General features: G+C 39.7%; 1 protein-coding gene across 2 annotated transcripts; it reads right to left on the bottom strand.

Moving 5' to 3' along the window:
• Positions 1-1,889: 1,889 nt before the first annotated feature.
• Positions 1,890-13,167, bottom strand: ankrd52b (ankyrin repeat domain 52b). Of its 2 annotated transcripts, XM_080460979.1 has the most exons (28): positions 13,034-13,167; positions 12,320-12,403; positions 12,016-12,094; positions 11,361-11,431; positions 11,055-11,255; positions 10,763-10,850; positions 10,040-10,182; positions 9,352-9,564; positions 8,467-8,545; positions 8,241-8,355; positions 8,027-8,109; positions 7,811-7,928; positions 7,414-7,482; positions 7,184-7,324; positions 7,011-7,067; positions 6,467-6,578; positions 6,307-6,378; positions 6,014-6,215; positions 5,808-5,895; positions 4,681-4,798; positions 4,375-4,594; positions 4,100-4,187; positions 3,910-3,993; positions 3,279-3,424; positions 2,990-3,072; positions 2,539-2,621; positions 2,292-2,383; positions 1,890-2,199 (listed from the first exon to the last, which is right to left on the bottom strand). In XM_080460979.1, exons 1-28 carry the CDS (start codon positions 13,058-13,060, stop codon positions 2,009-2,011), a joined length of 3,147 nt encoding a protein of 1,048 aa, XP_080317105.1. In that variant the 5' UTR covers positions 13,061-13,167; the 3' UTR covers positions 1,890-2,008. The 2 variants fall into 2 exon arrangements, with proteins under 2 accessions (XP_080317105.1, XP_080317106.1); XM_080460980.1 differs by lacking the exons at positions 11,361-11,431; positions 12,016-12,094; positions 12,320-12,403; positions 13,034-13,167 and having other exon boundaries at positions 11,099-11,212.
• Positions 13,168-13,858: the final 691 nt, after the last annotated feature.

Raw genomic sequence — 13,858 nt, 5'->3', positions numbered from 1 at the left:
TGCAAATATTCTAAAGCCATTTTAGGATAATACAACAGGTTTTACACTGGAAAAAGGCAGTCAGGGAAAGAGCAGAAGCGATAGCTTTAAAATAAAATACAAAATAAAAAAAGCAACTAAACATGTACTTCACAACAGCAGTTTTCAAACTTTCTGCAAAAAGAGAGGCAGTGTCATGGTTTATACCTGTACTTGAATATCGTACTCATTTATTATGGTAAAAACAATGATTCAATATTGCCTTTTTGATCTTGGCAGATTCTTTCTACTTCAGTCATAAAACATGTATCAGTCATTCAACAATTATAATTCTTGTACACATTAAATGCGGGACAGTCAAACAAACAGCCTTTTCTTCACTTTTTTTACCTGATGGACCACTAAACTTCACTTGAGAGAAGCAGCTAAATCATCATGAAACACACAACCTGGGACTTTTATCTGCACGACTGCCACATTCACTCTTCGAAAAAACAGACAAAAATAGAGTTGAATGGATCTAATTGTAACAGAGGAAATCTCAACATTTGACTGTATACATGCAAACCAAATGTGGTGCTTTTGTTTTGGAACGTCTGCCCATTTGTGTATTTCACGCTACTCTCATGTGAATAGTGACTAAATTCAATTGTGCAGCTCTGGAGGACTTTCAAAATGCTCTCTGATCCAGTGGCCTATTGTCCAACAACAGAACAAATCACTTATACATAAAAACTAGACTGTTTTACAGCTATAATGCGGCTCATAAAAATAAAAACAGTGACAACATAGTTTTTTTCTTCTGCACTGGCAAATTTGGAAGACAATTTTTTATTCTCTCTCTTTTTAGATTTGTTCGGTTCTGCTTTTCAAACACGACAAATGCAACTTTTCTTGGTTTTATATCAGAGTCTATTATCTGTCTTTGGGTTTTCAACTTCTGATCATTTAAAACAATATAAAGATGGCATGAACTCCTAAAACTTGCTATGTGCAAAATATCAATCATTGCCCAAAATCTATCTACAAAACATTTAGTTGTAAATATAGTGAAATGTCTCAAGACTAAAAGCTTAAAAGATTTCTCCCCTATGCTTTTAAAATGTTAAAGCAGCGTTTCTTTCCGGCTTATTTGACTGAAATAAGAGATTTTGTTTGTTCTCTACACTTGGTGTGTAACATCCAGCTCAAGATGTGCTTGTTATTACAGTACAGTACACACTGACCTGAGCTTAATTCTCGATAATTTTGGGTTTCAAGATAAAGCAGGAAAGAGTTTAACTTCATTTAAAGAACTATATACAGACTAAACATAGTAAACTACATTATTAAAACTATAGACATGCTTGTGACTATTACATTTAGTCATGATCATATTAGAATAGTAAGGTCATTTATATATTTTGTAGTGTAAGGTACACCGTCGGATGGATATGAAAATAGAGTCTTATTAATTGCATAAAAGCTTTACAACCCTAGTTAGGATTTTGTAAAACATGTAAATTAAGAATCAGTGTCAAATATGCAAAGGAGCACTTGTAGTAACAAACACCCATACATGCACACACATGAATCACACGAACATACAGCCAAGCATTCTTGCACTTTGTATCATCTGAGGACAAACAATGAGGCTTCAGGGTTTGGTGGTTTTGGTACAGAGATCAAAAATCAGTGGACAAAGTTTTTTTGGGGGGGGGGGGGGGGTACACACTTGTGTTGTGTGCTCCTCTTGAAGCTATTCATTTGTAATGATTAGTACGTCATTAAAATAACCTATCACACAGAAGATTACCTAAGAGGTTCACTAACGTCAGTGATGTGTAAGACGAGGTTTAAGAAAAGCGGCCACTGCTACTGGTGCATAAATGCTACATGACACAATTGTATAAATGTCATGACACCTGAGAAGAAGCCTTACATGACCACACTTATGTGGAGGTGTGTGTTTTTTTTTTTGGGGGGGGGGGGGGGGCACTGAGATGAAATTTCACTCAGTGCGGCTGTTAGAGCCGCTGTAGCCTGGAACTTAAGCGTGACACAGGTTTCCACTGGGGCTGCAGGTTGCAGCAATGCCACAGTTCTTCAGGATGGAACCAAAGTGGGAGGCTGTGCCATTGCCAGCTTCTCTAGGAGGGAAAGGCTTCATGGTGGAGAGGATCAGGGCCAGACAGTCTGCTACATTTTTGTTCGGGGCACAGGCCAAGGCTGGTGTGTGGCCTGCAGAGAATGGATGAAGACCATGTGGGATCCTTTTGGACACATGAAATGCTTTGATGCTCGGTCACAGAAATACAATCACTCTTGTGTACCTTCCTCATCGACAGCCATGACAGCCGCTCCTCTACTTAGTAATACCTGCACAACAGTGGCCAGGCCTTTCCTCGCTGCTATGTGAAGGGGCCTGAATGAAAAAGAGAAACATGTCTGATGACAGCACACCAATGACAAGCCAAACCACAGTCATCATGACACATAATTCCACCACGTTACAGTTTAAATTAAAGACGAATAACGTTTTAAGTGACAGCATGCAATAATTCCTTTTGGACAACTCACATCTGGAGAGCATTGTTTCTGGCATTTATAAGGGAGGAGTCGGTGATTTCTCCCAGGATCAACAGAGCACACATCTCATGGCCCTGCAGAGTGAAGCACATCCTGCTACACGTTACCGAGTACTCAACTGTACAAAACTGTTCTTTCTACATTTTCACGACACTGATATTTTGCAAAGTTGTGCTGGCTGGAATTCTAATCAACATTTCCTTTATCTTTAGCTTCAGTGCTACAATTCTACGCATTTACATTAAGTGTGAAAAGTCCAATTATTACATAACAAAACAACATAAAAACAACAACATGGAAATTCAGGAATTCAGGATCACAGATCTAAGATAATGTCAAAGCACAAACATCATTTTCCTCAAAAGTTATAATTGACTCATGCAAAATGTGCTCAATTGGTGATGGCATGCATATAGTACTTGTGTTTGTGTGAATATGTGACCTTGCTGCAGGCTAAGTGAAGGGCTGTGTTATTATTGACATCCACGAGGGACAGGTCTGGCTTCCCCTTGTGCAGCAAGAATTCTGAAATGCAGAAAAAATTTGCAGTAATCACAGTACATGTGCAGACCCACTTTCAGTGAATTAAGGGAAGAAAAACGTGTTTTAAACTGTATTTATTAGTGAGGACTGAGAAGTGATAAACCACAGTACAGGTTCATGAGACGAAAATGGTTGGGATGTTCATCAACAGATAAAGAAATGAACAAATCAGTTTTCCAATCACATACCAACAGCCCCGGTCTGTCCGCAGCTCGCAGCAACCATTAGAGCAGACGATCCACGTTTGTCCACAGCATTGACCTCTGCACCCTGGGCCAGGACCAGCTGGAGCCCAGCAACATTTCCAGAATGAGCTGCTGCATGAAGAGGAGTCCTGCATCCAGGCAACGTCAAGATAAAAGGATGAACATACAAATTCAAAATGCCAAACAAAAGTATTATATTCTTATTTCAAAATAAAGATGGATACTATCAAACAAATTTAAAAAAAAGAATTTAAAAGTTTTACATTAGAACCTTTAATAGCTAGCTGAGACTGACTCCAGTACCCATATGAGTCGTATTTAAAATTGATGGATTGATCATGGGATTTTAAATTTTGTCCATCCATCTTCTATATCACGTAATCCTGTGAGGGGGCGCTGGAGCCAATCCCAGTTTACTGTGGGTGAGCAAATTTTGTATTTACGCCAAAATGTGCCAGAAAATCAAGTCAAAGATTATTTAAACTGCGGGATTATCACAGTTTGGGCTCAACACATTTGAAAATGAACTAAAAACGTTATACATTAAACCTTTTTGTTTAATTTCAACTTGTAGCATTGCATGAAATAGATCCGTTTGACAGACTGAACCCACCTTCCTTTGGCATCAATAGTGTTGACAGTTTGAGGGCCGACGGTTTTCACCAGATGTTCAGCAGCAACATCGTGGCCATTTACTCTGTGAGGGAAGTAAAAAAATCTATCAAAAAAGTGAAGAAGCACTCCATTTCTAGATCAACTAATATCTAATGTACACACATGCACGTGTAAGCTGTGGTACTTACAAAGCACAGTGCAATGGGGTGAATGTATTTCCTTCCCGGGAGCTAAAAAGTTTATATTCAAGTAAAATGCATAAACATCCTTCATGACCTGAAAATAGACGGAAAACAAGAGAGAAGATTAAGTGTTGCTGTTGTGATGTAGTATAAAAACCAGAGATGAGAGTGCTGGTGCTCCTTCAAACACATTCAGCATTTATGTCCTGTTTGCTTCATTCAACACGACATCAAACCTTCTCTGATACAATTGCTAATACGTTCTTGCTCTGATATCTCACCATGGTATGCAGCCCAGTGAGTGGGCGTGTAGCCTCTGTAGTCCAACATGGAGTCCAGAGGGTCAGCTTTCCTAGCAGCCTTTAGCAAAGTGTGGAGCAGCTCCGTATGACCGCGTGACGCTGCGAGGTGCAGCGGCGTGCGTCCCTGAGAGTCTCGACACAGAGCAGAAGCCCCATGCTCCAACAGAGCAGATACACAGTCCTCACTGCCCAACATAGCCTGGAGGACGAGGACAGGAGATGTGAGAGGCGAAACGCCAACGGTGAGCTTTCCTAACAGAGGAAGTGAGACATGCAAACACTCACAGCTCTGTGTAATGCAGTAAATCCCCGCTTGTCTCCAGCATCAGCCTGTGCTTTTTTCTCCAAAAGGATGTGGACGCAGTCGGTGTGAAGTCCCAGAGCGGCCAACATGAGCGCCGTCCTGGAAATCAAAACATTAAAAAAAAAAAATCAGAAACAATCAATTACAATAACTAACAAAAACCAGGTCGTCATCGCATGTGCTGCTTTATTGCTGCAGTTAGAATTCAGAACAGAGACTCATCCTAACAGACATTAACCAATACAGGGTGCATCACAGTGCAATAGGTACAATTTGGTTTAATTTATACACAATTACAGTATAGTTGTTTTCTGTCATCAACACATCAACAATCTAATCATTGCTATAACGTTTTAGAAAGTACAGCTGTCGAGTTTCAATGTTTCTCTCTGAGTAGCAGCAAAAATGAGATGAAAAACTTTTTTAATTTCCACTAAAATTGCAGCCGCATTAAGCTTCCAGAAGCAGGTCTTAAAAAAAATCTCCCACATTCTCAGAGAGAAGCTTGTGTTTTGGCCATGTTGGAAGGAATCGTTCTCCTCTTCTTAGTTTGTTATGAATGCACCAATGCATACATCAGCAACCAGCATTCCCAACAACAAACATGGCACTGTTTAGCTCAGGAACACAACCCACAGAATGTCGAGACTTCAGCAGGGTCTTAAATGGTGACCACTGAACTCCAGACATTTCTAACCCGAAAAAAGAATTATACGTTATATTTATCATCAGCAATACTTGGCTGCCATTTCTTTTAATCATTAAAACATTAAACAAACAGATATTTTGCTATACAATTTTATTTAACTGGCTCTAAAACCAATTATCACAGGCTTTGTGTTCCTGAACACAAACATAATTTCAAAATTAGTCACAAATTTTATTACGGATCCAAAATTTACTATTAAAACACACATTTTTATCAAAACCAAAGTCTAGATATGACAGTAGAAATTAAAACGGGTGTGAATGACTTGATCAAATAATCAAATTAATTGAAAAACATTTGTGGCAAAATGAGAAATGTCAATAAGCCTTCCATCATATAAAAATAAGAAGCATTTTCAACTTTACTAGATTAAAGTCAATAAAATACAAACAGACTCACTGTCCTTGTGCGTCTTGACTGTCAATGATGTCAGCACTTTGTTCCATGTTGACCAACAAAAGCAAGCAGTCCATTTGGCCTTCAGCAGCTGAACACAAAGTATTACGTTTAGAAGTCATAACAAAGATTTGTTCAATTGAAATAAAACACTGAATGAACAAAAGAGGTGACATTGTTGACATGGAGCATTATCACCCGTCACACACCTGCAGCGTGGAGCGCTGTCCACTTGCGCCTGTGCTCCTTCAGCGCGTACGACGCTTGATGCTTCAGCAGAACTTCCACACATGGTGAAAAGCCTCTCTGAGCAGCCAGGTGCAGGGCAGTCCGGCCCTCAATGTCTCGCACATCCAGACTCACCAACGTCTCGCAAAGCAAATGCAGGGCGTCACAGTGACCGTAATACGCCTGCAGGGGAACAAAATTCAAAGCCATTAACAGGAGGAGCCTCATTCAAAAGTCACACGTTTCAAAGTATATTCACTGAAGTCAGACTTACAGCCAGGTGCAAGGGACTAACAGGAATATTACTTTCAGCTTCTTCCAGGCAGTTGAAAGAAATCTCCAAGAGCTGTGAAAGAAATACGTGTGAAGGGCTTTGGTCTCCAGTGAATTCATCTCAAAATAAAGACTGATTGAGGCTTAAAAATATCACTGACCAGTTCAAGATGCTGCTTGTTCCCATAAGCTGCTGCATAGTGGACGGCACTGTAGCCCTTTGTGTTCTTCAAAGTTGGGTTTGCTCCGTTGTCGAGTAAATAGTCTAAACATCTGAATACATGCAAAGGATGTTAAAGTTGTCATTCCATGACTTGCAAAAATGTCAAAATTTTAAATTTTTCTTGTATATATTCTTAATATTTTGAGAATAAATATTATTTTTGTAACTATTATCACCAATTGCAGTGAATTACTTACAGACTGGATATGGAGTTCAAACTGATTCACAAATCATTTGAAAATCACCCTATTTTCTTTCAGAATTTGATTGTAATTGTGTCGTATGCATGATTAAAATAAAACAAACAAAATCCAAACTGCTCCATTAGATGTTAATGGAAGTGATGTGCCCAATGTGATGATGACAGGTCTTTCAGTTCCTGTTTGTTGATAAGGCTGTTGCGAATTCTGCACAGTAGTGTTAAAACAGAAGACTTTTATGAAAAAAAAAAAAAAGTGCTTCATCACTGACAAGTGACTTACAAAGATGCTTCTTGTTCCTTTTCTAAACTGATGTTTGACTCAGAGTTTGGGCCTCCACTGTAAAAACAAAGCAAGGTCTTTTAGTCGGAGATCAGGATGATGTACACATCATGCTGTTCTCATTACGTCTCTCTGAAAATGTCAAACATGAAGATTACAGAACAGACTCTTACCCACAGAAGGTGTGTGAAGCAGCAGCGTAGTGCAGAGGACTGCAGTTGGTCAGATCCAGCTCATTGACCTCTGCGCCGGCCCTCACCAGGGAGACGGTGCACTGGCTGTTCCCGTTCGCTGCAGCGTAGTGAAGAGGGGATCTGTGGGATGAAACGGCGGGCTCCTGTGACACCAGGTTCCATCATGTCAAAGTTAAGTTTCTCACCTGCAGCTGTTGCTAAATGCCTACCTTCCCAAATCATCTTTTATATCAAGCTCAGCTCCAAAATTTATTAGCAAGTTGAGACACTCAACATTCCTGCAAAACAAAAGAAAAGGTATGTGGTGAAAAGGAATACACCGACCATGGATATCTAGGGAGTGGAAGTTTCTGTTTTCTGTGGAGGATGTGATCAACTCACAGAGAAAAGCATCTTAATGACAAACAAATGTGCAGCTGAATAAAATGTCCACATATAAGTCCGATTATCACGTTTCTGCAAATGATGCTCATTTTATGACTCACCACTATTGCTAGTGGTCGTACTATATTTGATGCACCATGGAGTTGTGCCTGGTTCAGGCATTTATTGCTAATGTCACGGGGCAAAAATAGTTTGAGGGATTATTATGCGTTCATCACTCACCCTCCAGAGGCAGCTGCATGCAGGCAGGTCCTGCCGTGATCGTCCAACATGTTAATATCAAACCCTGCGGCCGGCGTTTGACTGCTTGTCAGCGGTGCCACGATATTGTAAAATTGTCCTGAGTGAATCACAACACACAAAAACAGGTTTTTCTACTCAGATAAAGAAGCCATGAAACCAAAACAAGCAGGTGGATAACTTCAATTGGATTCTCACCACTTGACAGTAACTTCCGACAACAGTCTGGGAATCCGTAGAGCGCAGCCAGGTGGAGTGGAATCATTCCATGAATCCCTTGTCTATTGAGACCACAGCATTATTTGATGTGTATGTGATTTTTTTTATTTTTATGTTTTCTTCTGACATTGTAAGCATAAAAATATAATAAGAAAAGTGATTTCATTAAAGCGTCTGATTTGATTGGACGGACCTGCTTCTGTCAGCACCGTTTGTCAGCAGAGTGCTGATCAGTAACTCCTGACCATGTCTGGCAGCAACGTGAAGAGGAGTGTTTCCATTTATGTCGTCACAATCAACCTCTCCACCTGTGAACCGACGGAAATTACACCGACTTCAAAACAGCTCAAGCCTTGATGACTTGTCTTTCCATCATTAATCACAGAATAGTGTAAATATATATTTGCACTGTAGATTACCATTTTGGATCAGAATCTGGGATCCTGTGAAGCGACCATACATTGCAGCCATGTGTAAAGCACTCTTCCCTTCTTTATTCTGGAAAAAAAAAAAAAACATGTTCTGAAATCATTCACTGCATTTCAGCAATGCTAAAGCAATTTAAAAAAGAATTTATTCGTCAAATGAATCCACTGAAGCACAACAACTTGTGACCAGCTGGAAACATAAAAACAAAAGAAAATATGGAGATTACGGACACATTTCTCTTAGAGTCACAGTGAATTGGCACTTTGGGCTTGATCAAACAAATGTTGCAAACAGCTCATGGGAAAACAAAACAATCCCCTGGAGTTTGCACGCATGTTGAGTGATGCTTGCTCCACTTCCACACAATATTCACTTGAAAAAATCACCTGATAAAATTACTGTTAGGGCGTGTGAATGTCCTCAGATGATTGTTTTATAGCAGTCTTTGAAAAATAAATAAATAAAGATTTATTGACCAAATAAATACATGGTCTCTTCCCCATCCAGCCTTCATATTTCATTGAAGATCAGGAAAGATATGTGGCGGTTGCTAGAAGGGGACCCCAACATGCAGGATGACCGGACCTACAAGCTGAAGCCTCATTTCTTATCTTTACCAACAGGCAGAAAATAAATTGAGAAGGAGTTAAAGACTGGTTTGAGACGTCTGAGACCACTATGGAGCTATTTTACAGAATGAAAAGCAGGGCAAGTTTTCGAACGTGTGGCATTTCTGTGAGGCCATGCGACTCAAGCAAGGATATTGCAAAACCCTTGTGAAGGTTTTGAGATATTTAGGAAACGTCTTCAGGATTCCCATTTGCATTTTGTTGCAGCCCAGTGAGCGCGCGCTTCGATAAGGACGACGGTTTCACCTGCATGTTCACGTCAGCTCCGTTGTTGACCAGCAGCTCAAGGCACAACACGCCGCTGGAGGAGGTGGCAGCAAGGTGCAGCGGCGTGTTTCCATGGTAGTTAGGCTGGTTTATGTTGGCGCCGCAGTTCACGAGCTCGGTAGCCACAGTGTCCTGTCCCGTGTGACATGCCATGTGAAGCGCCGTGTTCCCAAAACGGTTGGCTTCATCAGTCTGAGTGTCAAAGATAGAAAGAAGAAAAGTCGGCTGATTGTAAAGGAATGAAAGTCATGTCTCCAGGAAGTATTATAGCTTCTGTCAGAGTGAGTTATATGAGTGAACAGCTGACTTTGCTAAATATACCTGAAGGCATGTTAAAAAAGACAACATCTGGTGCAAAGAATGTGTTTCTCTCAGGAGGAACGCGTGGCTGAGAGCACTACAGGTCACTAAGTAATTGATTGATTTAAGATCTCATAATGAACCTTTGCTGAATACAAACATCTTCCCTTCGGCAGAGCAACCGACCAAGACGTTGACTGAGATCTTAATTGTGAAAGTACAGCAAGACAAAAAAATCACTAATTACAGAAATATTAAACTTCGGTCCAGTACAGAATATGCATTAGATTAAATAAAATGCAGCTACATAGATTTACTAGTGTGGGAAATAACTTGTGTGTTTTTTTTTTAAGTTGAACTACTTTACCTCCACGCCTAAGCTCAATAGATATTGAACCACATCTGATTGTCCACTGGCAGCTGAAGCGTGGAGTGGAGTGTAGCCACACTTGTCTTTGCACATCACATCTGCTCCATGTGACACCAGCAGCTTCATAACCTCCACGTGCCCTGAAAGACCGGAACATTAACGACGAGCCTCTGTCATAAGCACACATTACAATGCATCCCATTTAGTTCCCCAGTCTGCAGCCTGAAGCTCGGTGCACATACAGGCCAGAGCTCAGTCAAACATGAGGTAACGTTTAACAGATAAGATGAATAGTTAACTGTTTAATGATGAGGGTGCTGACTAAATCTAAAAAGTAGTGACAGCATACCAGCAATAGATATTTTATGCAAGCAGACCTACATTTGCCTATTTATACTCTTATTTTTCATTCATTTAAATAACCTTTGGCTTTTTAAGAAGTCTTTGCTGTCAAACAAAGATGATGTTACGTTAAACATTTTAATTGGTGTTTGGAATCAGCAAAACATAAAACTGAGCAATCACTGTGTAAAGTACATCTGTATATACAGTAACCTTTTGTCATCATGGCAGCATTCAAATGACTTCGGCAACACTAGAAATAAAGACATGCAACCTGGAGTTTGTACAAAGCGTTGCAGCTCCCTACACCTCTGTTCTTCACATCGCCTTCGAAAAAGAATTATCAAGCTCGTCTCCAAGGAGCGTTGGACCACTTACCGAGGTATGCAGCCAAGTGGATTGGCTGCCTCTCCTTCTTATCCTTGGCACAAGCTTTGGCACCTTTACGCAGGAACAAGGTCACCATCTGCAGAAACGTAACCGCTGCATCAGCTACTGTGTCAATGTAAGCTCATCCCCACTGAACCAAAAGCTACACTATCAAATGGCAGCAACTAAGAAAATCCTTCCATCATCATTCAATTTACTCAGCAAAATAAATCTACTTCCAATATCAAATGCAGAACTGACGATAGGTAACGTACAAAGAAACCACCTAATTATCATTTACCTCGTCATGGCCGCTGTATGCTGCATGATGAAGAGGTGTCCTACCCGAACTGTCGGTTACGTCTGAGCTGCAAACATGTGGTAGCAGTGCTGCAGCGCAGCCTGTCGCCCAATTTGCAGCTGCCATGTGTAATGGAGTATGCCAGAATTTGTCTTTTGAGTTGACCTCTGCTCTTTCTTTCAGGAGCAGCTCCACAGCTCTCTGAGAGAGAAAAAAAAGGGAGAATGAAAGTGAAATATAAGGATTTGGTTGTCTTTAGCTTTTATTTTTCTAATGTATTTCTGTGGTCTGAAAATATAAAATTACTTCATTTCGTGAGGCAGCTGCTCGATGTAAAGGGGTCAATGAGCCTTGGTCCTTAGCGTTGACGTTTGCCCCTGAAAAGGAGTTTGGAATCCAAAGATGAGCTTTACTTTTTAGATGCTGAAATCTTTGGTGTAATTCACTTATTTTGAATACAGCCAACTTATTAATGTCAACTGGGAAAGCGCCAAAGTTAATAGAACATACAGCACTGAACACAAATCCCAGGTGGATGTGAAAATTGTGGCAAAGTAACAACATGGTATGACGGCAAACTGCATATGATTCGCATTTTTCTTCTTTTTTTTGCATGTTTGCAAAAATATAAATAAACCACACACTTTTAACATAGTTGCACCATTTATTTACTCTTTGTTGAGGTTTTTTGCCCACAGAGTCAATGTGCATGTGATTGTCTCTGTTAGTTCTGTGATTAACAGTCAATTTACTCAAGGTGTACTTTGACATTTCAGACAGTCAATCAGCTCTGGCGCCCTCAATCCCAAGTTTAATAAAGCAGGATAATACATTTAATTTGAACTTTCAGCTCAAGCCAGGCAGAGACACTGGAAATAAATGATATTCTAACCAAAATTTCTTCTTACTTTGCAACATTTTTATGGCATTTTCACAGTCCAGTAAAACACATTTTGTTCACCTGAACTGATAAGGAGGTCCATAACTTGAACATCACCCATATATGCTGCAGCATGAAGCGGTGTGCTGTGGTCTTCGTCCTGAGACAAAGAACAATGCAGATTTTATCTGATTAGTCTGCCGAATGTTTGACTTCTTTCTAAACATCATCATATAAATCAATCAATTATGGCATGACATTCTAATCTTTAAGACACATTATATTCAGAAAAACTACAGACAGCCAAAAATGCCCCATATTAAAGTTTGACACCACAGCTTTTTCCAAAGGGAGTGACTACAAAGTTCATCCTGGACTATATTACCAGTAAATTGACATCTTCTTCATGGCTCAACAAAAAAGTCACATCCTCTGCGTTCCTGCTGAATATGGCCTGGACCAGAGCAGACTGTGGAGAAAAATTAGACATGCAGAATAAACACAAGGAAATTTATGCAAATCAATGTGTCACACTCCATAGTAGAATTTTCAAAACATGACGATAGATCCGGGTAATTTCTGTAAGAATAATCATGAATGGAACCGTGCGAATGCGCTTTAGTCCAGTTCAGGACAACACGTACAACTCTGACCATTTAAACTGTCTGACATTTTTACTTACTAAAAAAAAAACCACTCCTCTTGTTTGATTCATGCAATCACCGAAGTAGTCTGATGGGGATTGTATAGCAAAGAATCCTCAAACCATGACGCCTTTGAGGAATGTATTTTGGGTTTGTTTGTAAGATTTATGACTCTGCTGAACAGGAACCCCCACAATCCTGATTTGACTCATTGAGTGCACGGCAACGATTGTTCATAACTCTAACAAATCTGATATAAACTGACCACGCAAGCTCTTTCAATCAACCACGGATCAGTTGATCTTTGCAGAACGGAGGGCTGAGACATTAATCAGCCTCGTATAAAACTTTCCCCGTCATGTTGCTAACGGGACTAGCCAGCTGTTTGCAGGAGTGAGAAGAACCGCTTGTTATCTAACGTCTGGCTGCACCGCGGAAGGCTCTTCGTGTCCTACCTGCTCCGCTATTTTCCTTAATTCCATGTCCGATCACTGTGGAAGCTCCTTCATTGAGACTTTGTGTAAACTTGACTTCATGTCACTCTTCGGCAGCTAGTTAGCCTAGCTTTAGCTTAGCAACTGGAATAAGTGAAGTGAAGTTACCAAACTATCGCGAGACACTTTCAAGAAACGTGACTTGGAGTTGATCATGTTTTTATTATTATTATTATTATTATTATTATTCAATAACAGAATATAAACCTTGACGAGAATGTTCTAATTGCACATATCTGTTAGATAACTTATGAATATTTCTTGATTCAAGTTTTGACCCATGTTGTGAATAAATGCAGCGAACAGATTGATTTGATTTACCTAATACTTCAGTTATTCACTTTGCAGTGTTCTAACATAAAATAAACGTATTACATTTTGTTTTATGCATTCCTTTTCTGAGGTTAAAACTTCTATACAATGTTAATTTACTTGACAGCTGTTTCGTAATGAACAACATAATATATAACATCAGCATTTAAATTATTTTTCATCCAACATGAGTCTTTTGGGAAATAACATGTTGACAACATTGTATTGCCAATCTTGAAATGTCGTGATAACAAACAATGCACATTTGCACACTATTCAAGTTTAATTCCATCAGCCTGGCTGATCAACATTGATGTTGTTATAGGTAGTGAGGATTTCATGCATGTCAATATTGGTTTGATGAAATCTACTTTGCAAGTGAGATTCATGGAGTTAATGAAAAAGTTGCCAACTCCCTTACATTTATTGGGCTTTTTCATTTATTTAAAATTAATATATTTTGCGAGGGATTTG

Source organism: Lipophrys pholis, assembly GCF_963383615.2.
Source record: "Lipophrys pholis genome assembly, chromosome: 4".
Taxonomy (NCBI): domain Eukaryota; kingdom Metazoa; phylum Chordata; class Actinopteri; order Blenniiformes; family Blenniidae; genus Lipophrys; species Lipophrys pholis.
This window is presented reverse-complemented; position numbering and strand designations above follow the sequence as displayed.

What these genes read in the sequence shown, in the direction of transcription:
- ankrd52b (XM_080460979.1), bottom strand. Translation starts at nt 13,060, where the DNA reads ATGGAATTAAGGAAAATAGCGGAGCAG. An exon ending in AACGGTGCTGACAGAAGCAG is followed by an intron (nt 8,110 to 8,240) that starts GTCCGTCCAATC and finishes TGGTCTCAATAG; the next exon opens with ACAAGGGATTCATGGAATGA. An exon ending in CGGACAGACCGGGGCTGTTG is followed by an intron (nt 3,073 to 3,278) that starts GTATGTGATTGG and finishes TCTGCATTTCAG; the next exon opens with AATTCTTGCTGCACAAGGGG.